Source organism: Odocoileus virginianus, chromosome 5, assembly GCF_023699985.2.
Source record: "Odocoileus virginianus isolate 20LAN1187 ecotype Illinois chromosome 5, Ovbor_1.2, whole genome shotgun sequence".
In the NCBI taxonomy this organism is placed as follows: domain Eukaryota; kingdom Metazoa; phylum Chordata; class Mammalia; order Artiodactyla; family Cervidae; genus Odocoileus; species Odocoileus virginianus.
In genome coordinates, this window is record NC_069678.1 from 31,183,987 (window position 1) to 31,203,418 (window position 19,432).

Consider the following 19,432-nt stretch of genomic DNA (forward strand, 5'->3'; position numbering starts at 1 on the left):
ACAATGAAATAGTGTTGATAATATAGTTGTATTACATAAACACAAATATGCTGTCATGACTGGCACTTTGGAGCTTAAAGCAAAGTAAATATTTGAGGTATCTGACTTAAGTTACCTCGCTATTCGGCTTTAAATAATAAACTCTAGATCATTACTTTAGATCTGCTTTTGAGAGGAACAGTGTGGTAGAGGGAAAGAGAAGCCCCATGTGGATGACTGCATCACCTCTAAATACAGAAAACATATAGGGGCCTTCTCCCACAGCCCCATCCAGTGAATGCCCCTGCTGACGCAACCGCAGGGAGTAAGAATCCGGTGCCTGTGTGGGGGTGCCTTTCCAGTGCTCAAGACATCAAGATTTGAGGCCATCAGCATATACGTGGTTGTTGAATTTGGAGACAGTCCCCTCACTCATGGAGAATGTCTTGAGCCAGAAATCACATGGCCTAGAGACCAGTAGCATTTCTGGTGGCCAAAGGAAGAGAAAGAACCTTCAAGGGAGCCCGAGACATGTCCAGAGATGGAAGGAAGAGAAAACCGAGAGACAGAATTTTGAAGCTGGGGAAGAAAAATGAGTTTCTAGAATTAGAGAGTGGCCACAGAGTAAATCAAGTAGGAAGACGACCAAGTCAACCATTCGGTCTGGCTAACTCTTGCATTAAGCAAGAACAGTTTCAGCTGAATCCTAAGGGTCAAGGCAAAACCCATTATCAGTTGACTGACTGACAACAAAGTCAAGATTGCTCTCTTTAGAAGTGGAGGTGAAAGGAAGGAGACCAAACAATATTATAGAGAGAGAAAGAAAAAAAAATGGGGAATTTCTTTGACTTCAAGATACTTTACAGATTTAACCAACATAATCTTTGAAGCAGCAATGGGTACAGTGTTTCAGTAGATGTGAAAACACTGGGTCCAAGAAGGATTGAATCTTTCTTCCTTAAACTTATGGTCTATGGGGGTATAATCAACCCTATAGGACAGCTGCAGGGAAATGCTTCTAATAGTGCTTTGAATAGAACTATTCCTCACCCTGGGAGGCTCACCTCCCTAGTCCCTCCAAGTGTGAGGACATGCTCATATACCTGCATTCTGGAGCTTGCTTGACCCAGTCGTATGACAGGAATTCAAAACTACAGTGCCAGAAATTCACGTTTTCTTTTTTTTTTTTCCAGTTCTTTCATTCAGAGGACAAACCAAGCAGCATTAGATTACATTCTAATTTGCTATGCAAATTCTAACCGAAAGCAAAGCCTTGAAACCTCATACCTCAGATGCTCAACAAATATTCCTGCCATTGACCTGAGGTGGAACACTGAGAGATTAGAGTCCTGACAAACTTTATTTCCAAGGTATATACACAAGGGCAATACTGGGCATCTGCCCCACCTGGTCATGTGACAACTGACTTATTAGCTGCGTTGAAGGATGACATAGTCAACCTGGAAACAGTCTCTGTTCATGTATTAAACTAAACTGACATTACATGCAAGCCCTGGTTGAAGATTACAATATCTAGCAATCCGTGTTGCAAATAAGTGTGTTTTTAAAAAAAAGAAAATAACAACTCACTCTTATTTCACAGATTGGCTGGTAATGAAAAAAAAAAGAAATGTCATTTCAAGAAGCTGGCTATCATAATCAATAAATTTTCTCCCTGGAGTGTCACTACAAAATCAGAATGGATTCTTAATTAATATGTCTTGCTCATTTGCCATCGAAAAGTAGTTACTTTTAACAGATAATATAAAATATCTTAAAATGTGTTATACTCCTGCTTTTAGAACTTATTCACTCATTTATTCATTAGTTCTTTCACTTCATAAACATTTAATAACAGCCCACTATGAGTATTCTGTGCTACTGGGTTATTTGTTGATACAAAAATGAGTGAGACGCGGTTCTTGACTTCAAGTACCCAGAGCGCTGGGATGTCACAGGTGTGTAAACACAGCATCACACAAGGCTGTGGGAGAAGAGCTCCCATCAAGTTAAGAATGACTTTGTTGGTTTTGTTGTTGTTTTTCCGTTGCTAAGTCGTGTCCGACTCTTTGCAATTCCATGTACTACAGCATGTCAGGCTCCTCTGTCCTCCACTACCTCCTGGAGTTCCCTCAAATTCATGTCCATGGAGTCAGTGACGTTATCCAACCATCTCACCCTCTGCCACCCCTTTTCTCCTCCTGCCCTCAATCTTTCCCAGCATCAGGGTCTTTTCCAGTGAGTCGGCTCTTTGCATCAGGTGGCCAAAGTATCGGCGCATGAGCATCGGTCCTTCCAATGAATATTCAGGGTGAATTTCCTTCAGGATTGACTGGTTTGATCTCCTTGCCGTCCAAGGCTTAAGACATGCAAACACATAAATACTGTGTGCAGAGGAGAAAAGGTCACAGGAGGAGGAAGAAGAGGAAACAAGAGCATGTGTGAAGGCACAAAAGTATGAAGAAACACTGCCATCCAGGAAGCTATGCAGATCGGGTGTGCGGAGGAAGGCAAAAGGACAAACATGGGAAGATGGCAAAGCCCATGTCCAGAAGGGCTTTCTGAGCTGCACTCAGGAGTATGCATTTCCTCCGCACTTTACCTGAGGGTAGAGCCCATGGAGGACTTAAAGCAGGGGAGGGATAAAAGCAGACTTAATTTCTAAAACATGGTCTCTCAGAGTGATGTGGAGACTTGATGGAAGACATCCAAGGACCAAGAAAATCCCAGCCAGTCCCAAGCATCCAGAATCGACCAACACTTTCTCACAAACAGTTCCCAGATGGGCTCCATTGCAATGCAGCCAAGAAAATGTGAAATCACCTTCTAGAAGAGGCGATGATAGCAGTAATGATAACTTATGAATTGCCAAATTGCTAGAGTCTCAGAAGCAAAACTTTCCACATTCAGCCTGTCATAGATTAGCGAGAAATGCTGCACAGACAATCTGACAAACATAAAGATGGAAGCGTGTGGGAAGGGTCAAACATGATAATACCTGCAGAAGAGGCATAAGAATATATGGAATGTTTGACAGCAGTTGATAAGAACAAAGCCTCTAAACCCACCCATGGAGAAACTAAATTACAGGGCACCTTCTGAAAAAAATATTGGCCTAGCAAATATAATGAGCAAATAGGAAGTACTTAATAAATGTCTGTTCAATAAATTAACTGAAAAGTTACCAAATTGAGGCCATAAAGAGTGTGATGCAGCTTCTTGGTTCTCATATAACAAACACTGACCTGCAGACCTTATTTCTGTAGAACAAAGCCTCCCAATCAGTTTAACAGAATGGAGTTGCCTGGACTGGGACTGGGGCAGCCTGGGTTCCCAGGTCAGTCGCCAAAAGCTACGAACTATGATCACACGGTGCTGATCAAATGTGGTCACATTTTCTACATGTGCCATGATGAGAGAAAACAAAAGGAAGCCCTGTACTGTGACTACACTCAAATCGGCAGGAACCAGTCTGTCTGTCATCAGGCCTGCCGAAGCCAAACCCAGCTCCAACCACTTCTATCAAGTAACCCGTGGTAAAGAAATGCCCCGGGTTTGCCAGCATGTAAAAGCACCAGATCAAGTTAATAATTACTTGATATTCTGGGAAATATCCTCATATTCATAAAATTATTTCATAGAAAGCATTTTTCTCAAAATAAAGGCATGATTTATGGAGGAAAAACATAATGGCAGAAATGAAATAGCTCAAAGAAAGAAGTCAAAGCAATCTTTTAGCTTTTGAAGTAGGTTTTACATTAACTTGAAGCTCTAGCTGATCCCAAAAAGATATTTAAAGCAGCTCCTCAAAGCTGCATAGGCCAAATTCTGGATGCAGAAATAAATGTAAGGCACACTGATAAGGCAACTCCAAAGGCTGCCATGGGAGCTCAATTTCTTTGCGTTTCTCTCCCTTTCCCCTCCCCACAACTAGAAATAGGGTGCCGCTCTGTCAGTCATCTGTGTATGGCCAACAAAGGGACATCATCAAATATGGCAAGCCTTCTCGTAAGTAGTGGAAAGTCCCATCTTGTTTAGGGGACAATCAAAATAAGAAACTAAAGATACAACTTCAAATTCTCTTTGATGAATAACGACTGCTTAAAAGTAGCATCATTAGTGAGCGGTGGTATTCAAACAAGGTCTTACTCAGTAAGGGTAGTTCTCCACAAAGGAGCAGAAGTTGACCCAAGGCAGATTCTGTGGGTGGGTGTTACTTCAGGGTCTTACAAACAGAATATTTTCCTATATTTGCAATATTCACTAAGCTTTACTGCTAGAGAGGATACACGTCCTCACGTACCTACAGATACATAATTTGAATACTCATACTCTTTCATCTTCACTGTTTTTCCCTAGAGTAAAAGGTCTATTTTAATTTTTCAAATAAATTTATTGACGGTTAGATTTCAAAGGAGTGACTGTTCTTAGTTCTCAAGTTCTTGGAGAATACCTTAAGAAACCTGTTGGAAAAGGGGACACTGATTCTTGAACCTCTTGTTTAGAGGTTCTAGCAGGGGAGCGCAGCTACTCGCATACCCTTGACCGAAGACCGGTCCTCCTCTATCGGGGATGGTCGTCCTCTTCAACCGAGCGCGCAGCTTTGGGAGGGACGCACATGGAGCAGTGAGGGAGGAAGGGGACACCCGCCTAGCCAGCCAGATCAGCCGAATCAACCCTGGCGATCAATGGGGTGACAGATGTCGCAACCAGATCTCCGTCACATCCGGGACACTGATTCTTAGCAGAAGTTTCTGGGCCCTCATGTTGCAGTTACTTTTTCGATCCTCCCAGCATAGCTCCCAGAATATATCTATTTGATCAGTGCAAATATGATCAAAAATATAGTTCCACAACAGCTTGGCAAAGGACCTAAAGAGACCATATTTTAGAAAATACTTTTGTTTATCAATAATTAATACAATGGACTATTTGTAAGTCATATAAAAATAATGGAAGAGCCTGAGATATCTTAGTCTAAACCTTCTAAATAGAATAGAGTCTTGAAATTAATTCTTACATGAAAAATTAAAACACTTGAAGCTGCAAGATGTAACCTGTTCTGTCATCCTAGGCTTCATGTCATTTATGATGGTTCACTGACAAGCCTGTCCTTGAAGAATCTGCACTTTAGCTATGTCTGGCTACCAAGCACTTGAAATGTAGCTGGTCCAAACTGAGATGTGCCACAGTATAAAGTACGCACTGGGTTTCAAAGGCTCAATTCAAAATTAGAAATATAAAATACTTCATTAATAATTGTTACATTGATTATATGTCAAAATATTATTTCTGGTACAGCGTATTAAAGAAAACACATTCTTAAAATCAATTTCATCATATCTTTTTACTTTTTAAAATGAAGCTATTAGAATTTTTGAATATATATATTATATACACAAATATGATTCTCATATTTTTATTGGACAGCACTGCTCTAGACCCTTTTGCAGAAAGAGCAGAGTAGTTCCTGTGTTCTGCTGACCTTGTCATGAACAGCATTAAAAGAAGCATTCTTATCACAAGACTCTCTTTTAGGATTCCCCTGGTGGTACAGTGGATAGGTGTTCACCTCCAATGCAGGGAACATGGGTTTGATCCCTGGTCCGGAAAGATTCCACATGCTGAGGAGCGGCTCAGTCACCTCCAATGCAGGGAACATGGGTCTGACCCCTGGTCCAGAAAGATTCCACATGCTGAGGAGCAGCTCAGCCCGTGTGCCACAACCACTGAGCCTGACTGAGTGCTGCCGACTGAAGCCTGTGCCCCACGAGAAGCTACCACAGTGAGAAGCCCACATACAGCAACAGAGAGTAACCCCCACTCGCCACAGCTAGAGAAAGCCCACGCGCAGCAGTGAAGACCCAGCACAGCCAAAAATAAGTAAGCAAATAAAAGACTCCCTTTGAATCTCACATAGAATTGCTATATCATCAATTTAGGCTTTTTCTCTCTCTTTTTTTTAAGCTTTTTCTTGAGTCATATATTAAATGTGGTTTAGTCAAGAAGTGCCTTTGGAAGTTTTAATTTGAGCATTTCCTTATCATCTAAGACTTACTTTCTCATAATTTGCTATCAATGATAACACTTTTACTTTGAAAACTACAGACTTCGTTGGAATACTGAGTTTGTCAGAGCTAATGAAGTATATGAACTTAGCTATTCCACAAGTTTACCAAATGTCCAGACTCACTAGAGTAGAGCAAACAGTGGAACAAGTTATGACAAAAACCGATTGGGCCCACAGATTGTCAGGAAGAGTTCCTTTATTTATCCACTTGTTTCTTAAATAGCATTTATGAAATGCCCACTACCTGCTGATCACACATCTACTTGTGATTTTTTTATTTTATAGACTTTATGACAGAATAGACAAATCATTCTCCGAAACGAAGTTATTTGATCGAAAACTTTTCAAGTGTTCACCAACTGCCTCCTCTCTTCCCATTACCTGGCTGATGGTCATTGTTATTCATTCAGGTTAAGATGGGATCACTTTCTTATCAGATTTTTGGTTAGTTGGTTGGTTGCTTCTCAAAAATAAAATTAAACTATGTTTAGGTTTTTCAATAGCTTTTTCAACCAACTCTCAAAATCACCATCAAAGTTTTGAAAAAGATAAAGAAGTAAGTAAATCATCAATTAGTTTTCTCTCTTTATTGTGGCAGGTCCTTATCCTCCTCCCTCTCTAACCTCCACCCCAGTCTCTCCTTTAATTGAAATGGCTCCAGTGGTTTGCCATATATTTTTCTCCAGGTTCCTATACATGGGACAGAGATGCAGGTTTTGGGGGGACTTGAAACTTATCCAATGTGGAGGATAAGAATACAAAATTATGAACACAAAAATGGTTTCCATGCAAATGGGGACCTATACAATTTAAACTTCACTCACTTCATAGGAAATTACTGATATCTTTGCTCATATAATACATATAGACAGATATATGTACAGGTGGAGGAGGGTCGTGTTATTGTTTGTTTAAAAAATAGAAGGTTATTAGCACTCTTCCATATCAACATTTTCTAATCAATATATAATAGAAATCATTCACCAAAAGTAGCATAGCTCAAGTCAATTTCTTTAAATGACTACATAACATTCTATGGTGTATCTGTACTACAAGTAATTTACTCAACCTTCCCCCTTAAAATGCAATCTTTTTGTTTCTAATTTTTTGGGGGGTGGGAGTGGGTAGTAGGATTCTTTTTTCTTGACACTACTATTGGCTTGACCAAAAAGTTCATTCAGGTTTTTCTGTAACATGGTATGGAAAAACCCAAACAAACTTTTCGGCCAACCCAATAAAAATGCCGCAATAACAATGTTTTTACAATTTAAGAAGAAGAAATTCTTTGGAGATTTTTAATAAATTGTACTACATGTATTAATTTAGGGAGAAGTAGCAGTTTTATGATGTTAATTCTTTCTATCCAAGAACACAGGACATATTTTCCATTTAGTCATGTTCAGTCCACAAGGAATTTACAATCTAGTAAGGAAGATAAAGCTTTTATGCAAATAGCCATAATGTAAGAAAACTGGAAAGCACAAATCCTGACACATGAAATTGAGGGGGAGAGGATATTGTAAAGACTGATATTGAAAGCTGATCTGTGTAGGATTTCATACACTTGAGAGGAAAATGTTAAAGGTGACGGGTATTTGGAGAAAACAAGCTCAGCCAGGGTGCAGAGACATTCAAGAAACAATAAATAAGCAGCCCAGCAGGGCTGGAACAGAGTGCACACACGGAAGAAACAGGAGACAGGCCGGCAAGGTGGGCTGGACCGCGTCCAAAGCTAACAATGCCGGGACGGGGGAATTTATCCCCATTTCAGCCAGGTAATGGGAGTGGCAGCCAGTGTGGGGACAAGACAAGACAAGAACTCTGTTTATAGACCATTCGGTGAAGTGTGAAAGACCAACAGGAGAAGGGCCTGAGCTCCTTAAAGAGCAGTTATAATTGTCTACCAGAGAGGACGCAACACCTGAGCCAGGGGAAGGAAATGAGAACAGAGAGGAAGAGAGAGATGAAACACACCCCTGGGGCCCTAGCAACAGGAACTCAAATAGTCAACAGATCACGGAGGGGAAAAAAGAGATGTTTTTAGTCTTGAGCCTGGGTGAACAGTAGAATGGTGATGCCATTCACACAGATGAACAAAGCCAAAGCCCATGTTTAGGTGAAAGATGATTAGTTTCTTCTCAGATGTGCCAAACGTAACATGTAAGCAGGATATCCGAACAGATACATCCTGAACTAGAGACCAGAATGTGAGGGCTACCGTTGTCCTGCTAGTGAAAGTGAAAATCGCTCAGTCATGTCTGACTCTTTGTGAACCCAAGGACTATACAGTTCATGGAATTCTCCAGGCCAGAATACTGGAGTGGGTAGCCTTTGCTTTCTCCAGGGGATATTCCCAGCCCAGGGATCGAACCCAGGTTTCCCGCATTGCAGGTGGATTCTTTACCAGCCGAGCCACCAGGAAAGCCCTGCTAAAAAGAGTGATAAATGTTATAACCCTGGAGAACTTTGACAGAACAGCTCATTTTCATGAATGGTCAACCTACTCAGAGTCTACAGGTGTCTCATATTTCAGGAAAAGTAGCATATTGGGGAGGTGCCCAATATGCTACTGGAGATCAGTGGAGAAATAACTCCAGAAAGAATGAAGGGACGGAACCAAAACAAAAACAACACCCAGTTGTGGATATGACTGGTGATAGAAGCAAGGTCCTACTGCATAGGAACCTGGAATGTTAGGTCCATGAATCAAGGCAAATTGGAAATGGTCAAACAGGAGATGGCAAGAGTGAATGTTGACATTCTAGGAATCAGCGAACTAAGATGGACTGGAACGGGTGAATTTAACTCAGATAACCATTATATCTACTACTGTGGGCAGGAATCCCTTAGAAGAAATGGAGTAGCCAGCATAATCAACAAAAGAGTCCAAAATGCAGTACTTGGATGCAATCTCAAAAACACAGAATGATCTCTGTTCATTTCCAAGGCAAACCATTCAATATTACAGTAATCCAAGCCTATGCCCTGACCAGTAATGCTGAAGAAGCTGAAATTGAACAGTTCTATGAAGACCTGCAAAACCTTCTAGAACTAACTCCCAAAAAATATGTCCTTTTCATTATAGGGGGCTGGAATGCAAAAGTAGGAAGTCAAGAAACACCTGGAGTAACAAGTAAATTTGGCCTTGGAGTACAGAATGAAGCAGGGCAAAGGCTAACAGAGTTCTGCCAAGAGAATGCATTGGCCGTAGCAACAATAACACAAGAGAAGACTCTACACATGGACTTCACCAGATGGTCAACACTGAAATCATACTGATTATATCCTTTGCAGCCAAAGATGAAGAAGCTCTATACAGTCAGCAAAAACAAGACTGGGAGCTGACTATGGCTCAGATCATGAACTCCTTATTGCCAAATTCAGACTTAAATTGAAGAAAGTGGGGAAAACCACTAGACCATTCAGGTATGACCTAAATCAAATCCCTTATGATTATACAGTGGAAGTGAGAAATAGATTGAAGGGACTAGATCTGATAGACAGAGTGCCTGATGTACTATGGACGGAGATTCATGACACTGTACAGGAGACAGGGATCAAAACCATCCCCAAGAAAAAGAAATGCAAAAAGGCAAAATGGCTGTCTGAGGAGCAAACACCTTACAAATAGCTGTAAAAAAGAAGAGAAGTGAAAAGCAAAGGAGAAAAGGAGAGGTATACCCATTTGAATGTAGAGTTCTAAAGAATAGCAAGGAGAGATAAGAAAGCCTTCCTCAGTGATCAATGCAAAGAAATAGAGGAAAACAATAGAATGGGAGAGACTAGAGATTTCTTCAAGAAAATTAGAGATACCAAGGGAACATTTCATGCAAAGATGGGCTCAATAAAGGACAGAAATGGTATGGACCTAATAGAAGCAGAAGATATTAAGAAGAGGTGGCAAGAATACACAGAAGAACTGTACAAAAAGATCTTCATGACCCAGATAATCATGATGGTGTGATCACTCACCTAGAGCCAGACATCCTAGAATGTGAAGTCAAGTGGGCCTTAGGAAGCATCACTGTGAACAAAGCTAGTGGAGGTGATGAAAATCCAGTTGAGCTCTTTCAAATCCTAAAAGATGATGTTGTGAAAGTGCTGCACTCAATATGCCAGCAAATTTGGAAAACTCAGCAGTGGCCACAAGACTGGAAAAGGTCAGTTTTCATTCCAATCCCAAAGAAAGGCAATGCCAAAGAATGCTCAAACTACTGCACAATTGCACTCATTTCATACACTAGTAAAGTAATGCTCAAAATTCTCCAAGCCAGGCTTCAGCAATATGTGAACCATGAACTTCCAGATGTTCAAGCTGGTTTTAGAAAAGGCAGAGGAACCAGAGATCAAATTGCCAACACCTGCTGGATCATCGAAAAAGTAAGAATTCCAGAAAAACATTTATTTCTGCTTTACTGACTATGCCAAAGACTTTGACTGGGTGGATCATAATAAACTGTGGAAAATTCTGAAAGAGATGGGAATACCTGACCACCTGACCTGCCTCTTGAGAAACCTGTATGCAGGTCAGGAAGCAACAATTAGAACTGGACATGGACCAACAGACTGGTCCCAAATAGAAAAGGAGTACGTCAAGGCTGTATATTGTCACCCTGCTTATTTAACTTACATGCAGAGTACATCATGAGAAACGCTGGGTTGGAGGAAGCACAAGTTGGAATCAAGATTGCCAGGAGACAAGGTGTACTGGGAAGACCCAGAGGGATGGGATGGAGAGGGAGGTGGGAGGGGATCAGGATGGGGAACACATGTAAATCCATGGCTGATTCATGTCAATGTACAGCAAAAACCACTACAATATTATAAAGTAATTAGCCTCCAACTAATAAAAATAAATGGAAAAAAAAAGACTGCCAGGAGCAATATCAATAACCTCAGATATGCAAATGATACCACCCTTATGGCAGAAAGTGAAGAAGAACTAAAGGGCCTCTTGATGAAAGTGAAAGAGGAGAGTGAAAAAGTTGGCTTAAAGCTCAACATTCAGAAAATTAAGATCATGGCATTCAGTCCCATCACTTCATGGCAAATAGATGGGGAACTAGTGGAAACAGTGTCTGACTTTATTTTTTTTGCCTCCAAAACACTGCAGATGATGATTGCAGCCATGATATTAAAAGACACTTACTCCTTGGAAGGAAAGTTATTACCAACCTAGACAGCATATTAAAAAGCAGAGACATTCCTTTGTCAACAAAGGTCCGTCTAGTCAAGGATATGGTTTTTCCAGTAGTCATGTATGGATGTGAGAGTTGGATTATAAAGAAAGCTGAGCACTGAAGAACTGCTGCTTTTGAACTGTGGTGTTGGAGAAGTCTCTTGAGAGTCCCTTGGACTGCAAGATCAAACAAGTCCATACTAAAGGAGATCGGTCCTGGGTGTTCATTGGAAGGACTGATGTTGAAACTGAAGCTCCAATACTTTGGCCACCTGATGTGAAGAGCTGACGCATTTGAAAAGACCCTGATGCTGGGAAAGATTGAGGGCGGGAGGAGAAGGGAAAGACAGAGGATGAAATGGTTGGATGGCATCACCGACTCAATGGACATGGGTTTGGGTGGACTCTGGGAGTTGGTGATGGACAGGGAAGCCTGGCGTGCTGCAGTTCATGGGGTCGCAAAGAGTCGGACACAACTGAGGGACTGAACTGAAGACTCCTCTACTAACCCGGAAGTGCTCTTCCCTAACACCTCCTTATAGCGCAGTGTAACTTGGGACAGCCTTTGCCTAAACTGCCTTGCTGAGCAGGCAAGATACTACTCAAAACCTTTGTAATAGTGTGTGTGTCTGTGTTTAGTCACTCAGTCATGCTGGACTCTGCAACTGCATGGACTGTAGCCTGCCAGGCTTCTCTGTCTGTGATATTTTTCAGGCAAGAATACTGGAGTCAGTTGCTATTTCTTCCTCCAGGGAATCTTCCCAACCCCTCTTCTGCATCTCACACATTGCAAGCAGATTCTTTATGGCTGAGCCTCTGGGGGAACCCTTTGTAATGATACCGTGGTAAAAAAAAGTTCAACCAACTTTCAGAACTGAGTACATTCAGCCACATTTCTAGTCAAAATATACACAGGCAAAAATATTACAAGGCACAAATCTGGTTTTGTTTTAATCAAAACCCAGATTTTAAAATAAAAGTAACATGATTTTACTTCCAAATTATACTTTTAAATTGTTTTTTCTTTAAACTAAAGGTTCAAAGTAATTGTCAATAAAGGTTTGATGAAAGAATATAGAGATACATGGTATTTTCCTAAACTAAAATTTTGATAACTCCTAGTTCAAAGGCAATAACCAAAGCTGAAAGGATGAAGCTGACAACTATAGAAAACTGCAGAACACTTTTATTTAGCAGTCAATCAATTTACAATACCTGAGTGCTAGGAATAAAAGAACAATTTAATCAATGTGAAATTATAGCTTACAAAAAATTAAAAAGTACAAACCTCATAATGTTCATATTCATCCACATCAAATGTCTCAAAGTCAAAAAATCCATGTTGTAATCCCTAAAAGCAGAATTTGAATTAGTTTTTTTCATGTGAAATTGATAACTTCTAGGCATTTCTCGAATTCCTGCTCACACATGATCCTGCCTGACCTGAAGGAGAAAACTTGAAACTTTCAATTTGTAATACATATCTAGAAACCATCTAACATACATAATTTTGCTTTGGGACTGTCTTACAAGTGGGACTAAACACTTACAAAAATATGAAAATATGTCCCACAAAATATGCTTCTTGAGTTCTAATATACATTAGTTTTAAATTAAAATTATTCATATATATAAAATGGATCATACTAGCAAATGTATAGTTAAAACCTGTTGGGAACTACGCAATTAATTCATACCTAACTATAACAGAATATATAATAGTGATTAAATTTTCAGCTGGAAGAAAAAGCGATCTTTTGACAACAAAGAAAATTTTCATACTTCTTTTTTATAACCAATGATTTAGAAGTATCTGGCTTACTCAGACATAATATTTTGAAGAGGCATCTTTTGTTTTATAAGTCATGAAGCTATACAGATTACCTTAGAATACAAAATCAGTTACTTCTAAAAGTTACATGATCAAGTCATTAAAAAAAGAAGAATCTTTTAAGCCAAGTTTAGTGCATCTATATTTGAAGATACCTTAGAGACCAGTGTTTTCCAAAATGCAGAACACCTGCACTTAAGGTAATTTACATTTAAAGTGTTTGTGTATGCCTCTATGTGTAGTTCACACATATACAACCTATGCTTATAATGATGCCAATACATCAAAATCAGAAAGATATGCTTTCTAAAAAGGCAAAAATGTGGACATACTCCACCTTCGTAGGAGATACAGTACTCACTGCCACAAAAATAGCCCAGCGTACAGTGCTTTATATAAGAGAGTGTGTGTGTGTGCGTGCAGGCACGTGCACACACTCAATCATGCCCAACTCTTTTCGACCCCCTGGACCGGAGCCCACCTTACTCCAGAGGATCTTCCTGACCCAGGATCGAAACTGTGTTTCTTGAGTCTCCTGCATTGGCAGATGGATTCTTTACAACTTGGAAAGCCCCATATAAGAGTGTTCAGAGAGGAAATGTGTCCCAGTTACTTAGAGACATGTTGAACTATCTATCAAATCCTCTAAATCTCATCTACATTTTGGTAAAATAAACCCCAGCATTTAATGAAACAAGAAATTTACAGAAGACCTTATTAATGAACAGAGCCATGTCTTCCTTTCACAGAAGCAAGGATGTCATAAAAGTCTGTATCAAGTTATCAGTTACCATAACAACAGGAGGGAGTCTCCAGTGTGAACTTCTTCAGTTTCATATGTATTATAAAAGAAACAGCCTGTACCAGATGGCAGGATAGGCAATAATAATAATAGTAACAATAAACAAATTACCTTTCTCCATTCAATCATATTTTTTAAATGCTGCAATTCTGGATAGTAAACAGGCTGAAATATGCATAAGGGTTCTTGGAAGTGTTATTGGAAATGTGGGTTGGTGATATTATTTGCAGGAGACAGGCTAGAGTATCTTGATAGTTTTTAAGTGAAACGAAAAATGTTTGAAAACCATTTTAAAGTTTTACAGAGTTTAAGTTCATTTTAAAATGAAATAACAAAGTCAAAAACATACATACAGAAAACAAATAGCATATTTTACCATAGCAATTTTCTCAACTTAAAACAAGGCAAAAGCAATGTTATACTGCATCAGAGAAAAGCACTTAGAACAAAGCTCACTACTGATAAGATGACCCTTGCCAATGTATATGAAATATATACATTCCTGGCTGGTAAAAGGCGTAGCTGTATGTTCGAGTGGAATGATGTACTCTGAAGCTTCTTTATAATTCACAGCATAGCACACATGACTTAGACTGTAAATCAATGTTTCTAAAACATATTCCAAAGTTCTCAACAATCTTTTGGATTAACTTCTCTACAATGTATATAAATAACTAAATAACTATGGCTGTAAACTTTAGAGTGCATCAGATCACACAGACAGCAGGGCACCACTCCCAGAGTTTATGGTCCGGTTGCTATTGGATGAGGTCTGAGCAACCGCAGCTCTGCACAAGTTCCCACACTGGGATAACCATGGGTTTCCGACATACCCAGATAGATACTAGAAGGAGCTCCAGACTGATATGCAAATCTGAGTTAGAAGGAGCCCTAATAACTCCCTGTGACCCTGAGAGTGACTTAACCTCTCTGGGGTTGTTTCCTCATCTGTAAAAATGAGATAATAATATATAACCTGCTTACTACCTCCTGGGCGTGTAATACTATCCAGTGAGAAAAACATGGTAGAAACCTTCTCCACACTGACAGAGGACAGTTGTGGTTTAGATGACTTCCTGTCTCTCTCACACCAAGATCTAGCTTGATAAGGAAGCTGAGCAGATGACAAAGCAAGGTCACGGCAATGGCAGCAGATAGAAATGCTAACACAAATAGTTTAAGTGAGAAAGGGAGACCCCTTCCACGTCTATAAGAAGAGTTATTCCCCAGAACACCTCCCCTGTTGGCCCTGTGGTCTGTATTTTACAGATCAACCATCATTCAAGAAGTAGAAAGCTACCTTCTTACTGCCTTTTCTCCCTTCTCTCCAACAACAAAGATATCAACACCACTCCTTTTTCATATTGTTAAATTATGATATCAGCTACAGCAAGGAAATTGTTATTACCTTTCTGATTCCCTGCAAACAGTCAAGGATGGTGAGATTGTAAGTGCAATTTCCAAAGGAAGCATCCCTATGAAGACAAAAAAAAAAGTAACATTAAAGACATGCATTTTGAATACTCAAGTAATATGTCAGTTGAATACGGGCTTGTTTAGTTTCACAGCTGTCAACATGTTAAACTTATATAACACATCAGATCCTACTAGTTAACTACTCCTGCAGCTTAACTCAAAGCACGTCTGAAATTGCTTGAACCCAACAAGCTGAGTTAAGAGAAAGCAGACTTAGGAACCAGAGTTCTGGGATCAGACTGCCTTCAAATTCCAACTCTGCCACAAATTGGCTGGGAGCTCAAGCCAATTTTACCTCTGTCTTGGTTTCCTCATCTGTGAAATGAAGTTACTAATTCAATATTCACAGAACTGTTATTGGATTTCATTAAAAAAATATAATGTCCTTCCTATAGTGCCCAGCACAAAGGAACCACTTAATAAGTATTATGACTATTATCCTTCTTATTAACAATGAGTGTTTCATTAAGTAAAACATTCATCATCATGAGAGGTATTCAGAAAGAGAAATAACCATCTGTCAGGAATACGGCAAAGTGGTGAAAGTGAAAGTCATCCAGTTGTGTCCAACTCTCTGCAACCCTATGGACTGTAGCCCACCAGGATCTTCTGTCCATGGGGATTGCCCAGGCAAGAATACTGGACTGGGCAGCCATTCCCTTCTCCAGGAGATCTTCCCAGCCCAGGGATCGAACCTGAGTCTCCTGCATTGCAAGCAGATTCTTTACGACCTGAGCCATCAGGGAAGCCCATGAGGCAAATACAAACATAGAAGTTTAAGGGGGACAATGTATTCAGTCAATAAAACCTGGCTTTACTTTCACAGATTCAATGCCACAGCTTCCATTCTGCTCCCCTAGCCCCACCTTCACCCCCACAAAAAATGCTAAGGAAAATGCCATCCCGCTTCCAAACAATCTCCTCTCGGGTTCCAGGAGTAGTGGAGACCGACTGCATCGAAAACTGAGTGCTTCATCCTTTATTTAAGTTTTTAGAGCAACTTAGCAGGCCTTCTTTAGGCAACATAAAACTCTAGTATCAAGTTCAGGTCAGTTAGCAGAACTGGCATTGGAGCTTTAACTCTAACAATGTTCCAAGGTGTCCAAGGCAAGAAACTTGACCTCAAGGCTCTCAGTTGCTCGGCGCAGCCCCCACTGCTGACCTGAACGAACAGAGCTGTCAGGCACCTGCCAATCACAAAGTCAAATGTACCGCACAAAGTGGGGGCGTGGGGCCCAGCAGGAACGCCACAGAAGACGCTTCAAGGGGAGAAAATGACCCTCTAAGGTTTTAACACACAATTAACATAAAACTAAGTCTTGTATCACAACCAGTCAAGGGAACTTGAGCCGATGGCTGCTAGGCCATGAACTGAAATGCAACATCAGCGTCGCTAAGTTTCAGCATCCTGATAACCTAATTTAAAAATAGTAGGTTAAGCTAAGCAAGGCAGCCTAACAGAAATGTTTAAGTCCTGAAACTTCAAAGTTAACCTATGTTAAGGAAGGGTTATTCTAGATATTCATCCTCATTTAAAGAGTTCTTTTTTAATGCTATCTGAACACATAGGGAAAAACAAAAGAGTCCCCTTTTCAAATATCTTGTAAAGACATAAATCATATATTAAAAAGCAAATTTTAATGGATTAAGCTAGTGAAAGTAGTAGCTATGGATCTAAGAAAAAATACCAATTTATATAAATAACAACACATTCCTTTGTAGGAACTTGTCTTTTTAGGACAAGGTTCAGAACCTTTTGTGTGTCATGGAGCCCTGCAGCATTCTCATGAAGCCTGTGAACCCCTCTTTTCGAATGTTTTCAAATGAATAAAATGCATAGAACTGATAGAAGACAAGTGTAATTAAATTTAAAGTTATCAAAACATAACAAAAACAAATATATACTACAATACTTAATTATGTATAATACCATACTTAATATATTAGTAGTAGGTCTGATTATAGTTTTAAAGGAGTGAACATAAATATCTTAAGATACACACAACAGCTGTAATGGAATATTAAAATGTCTATAGTTTCTATTGTGAAAAAGTCACTTATATTGCTAATATCACTATAGTTTATTATTTACAACATTTATATTGGGTTACCAAAAAGTTCATTCAGGTTTTACTGCTGTTACATCTTTTGGAAAAATTATCTTACAGAAAAATCCAAACGAACTTTTTGGCCAACCCAGTTGTTGAATGTAATCTTATAAATTGGGACTTCCCAGGTGGTTCAGTGGTAAAGAGTCCACCTGCCAATGCAGGAGACACCTGCATTCAACCCCTGGGACAGGAAGATCTCCTGGAGAAGGAAATGGCAACCCACTCCAATATTCTCGCCAGGAAAATCCCACGAACAAAGGAGCCTGGCAGGTGGTCCATGGGGTCACAAAGAGCTGGACATGATTGAGCAACTGAGCACATACACATTATCTTCTAAGGTTAGTGAAAATAAAGAATTTCTATCGGGAATCCCCTAGTGGTCCAGCGGTTAAGGCTTCACGCTCTAACTGCCGAGGGCTTGGGTTCAATTCCCAGTTGGGGAACTAAGATCCCATAAGCCGTGTGGCACGGTCAAAAAATATACATAAATAAATTTTTTTTAAAAAGTTTTTATCATCTAAATCCACTGATCCTCTGAATTCTCTCCAGAGACACTAGATCAAAAACTACTGCTTTGGTAAAGAAAATAAAAAACAGCATTTAAAACGAATAAAAGAAATTATAAGAATTGAAGGCACCCCTTACTTCCTCAAGTATACCTTCCCACCTAGACTCAGCTAAACAGATGTGCAAATATAGGTTATCAGACAAGCTCCAAATCCAGTCTTTCTTACTGTCTGCAAAGCATGGTGAGATGATGATGATATCTCTTGTCCTAGCACAGCCACAGTTTCTATCAACAACTGAAAAGACAACTCTAGTGATGTGGTGATCAAACGTGTAGACTTGAGGGTAAAGAGAGAGTTAATAGGCCATCTGACGAAATTAGGATACAAGGCAGTCACAACAGGCTAGAAAGACAGGCAGACATTTAATATAATGCAATAAAATTAAGTCACATCCTCAGGACTGAGGGAAGTTGATGGCATACCTTTTTTACCAAAACTTATTATGCTGGGTAATTTAGACACATTAACACATTTGATCCTCATGAAGGCAGGAGGTTCCCAAAAGCTGCCCTCATAACTAGGCAAGAGAAAAATGGCTTATTAATGGCACCTGGCACATATACAATCAAAGGAGAGCAACCATAAAAGTGAAGGGACACGAAAACACGTTACATATTCTCTGTGGGAAAAACAGAGAGAAAATGATGAAAGTGACAATAAATATATGTATCTACCAAAACCCCACTAAAAGGAGAATTCTAAAGGGCTTTTTAAAATGGAATCCAACGAGGTCAGAGAGATGAGAGCAGACAACATCAATAAAATTCTGAAAGCTGGAAATCAGATACATGAGTGACAACAAATTAGAAGACTAAGAAAACTGAATACTAAGGCAACAGTGGAAAAATCAGCATCAACCCAGTCAATACCAGATAATTCACAAAAGGCTCAGGAAGCACTGGGCTCTTCAGGAAGTGAGGATGAAGGACTAATAAATTTGAAGGTACACTTAAGAAGCTGAAAGATTTTACTCGAAAAAAGCAATATTTTTTATTTAAATTTACTTATTTTTAATCAGAGAACAACTGCTTTACAACATTGTGTTGGTTTCTGCTATACATTAACATGAATCTGCCATATATATACACATGTCCCCACCTTCTGGGATCTCTCTCCCACCTCCCACCTCATTCCCTCTAGTTATCACAGAGCATCTGATTTGAGCTCCCTGCATCATACATCAAATTTCCACAGGTTATCTAATTTTATATATGGTAATAAATATGTTTCAATGCTACTCTCTCAATAGGTCCCAGTGTCTCCTCCCCCATTGTGTCCACAAGTCATATTATCTCCCATTTTATAAATAAATCTTTCCTGTTGAGTTTTCTCAACCACCCGATGTAGTCAGCACCATCTAAAAATAAAATGGTTGGTCCTGGAAGGCAGCAAGATACCTGACCCACACAACGTTC

At 39.7% G+C, this 19,432-nt stretch overlaps 1 protein-coding gene across 4 annotated transcripts in view; it reads right to left on the reverse strand.

The window, feature by feature from the left end:
• CDC14A (cell division cycle 14A) overlaps window positions 1–19,432 on the reverse strand; it is a 189,508-nt gene that overhangs the window by 80,643 nt on the left and 89,433 nt on the right. For all 4 annotated transcript variants that reach the window (XM_020906073.2, XM_020906074.2, XM_020906072.2 and 1 more), the window contains exons 6-7: window positions 15,270–15,336; window positions 12,517–12,579 (exon numbers count right to left, since the gene is read on the reverse strand). In XM_020906073.2, coding sequence (XP_020761732.1) covers window positions 12,517–12,579; window positions 15,270–15,336 — 130 coding nt within the window. The remainder of the gene's footprint in view (window positions 1–12,516; window positions 12,580–15,269; window positions 15,337–19,432) is intronic.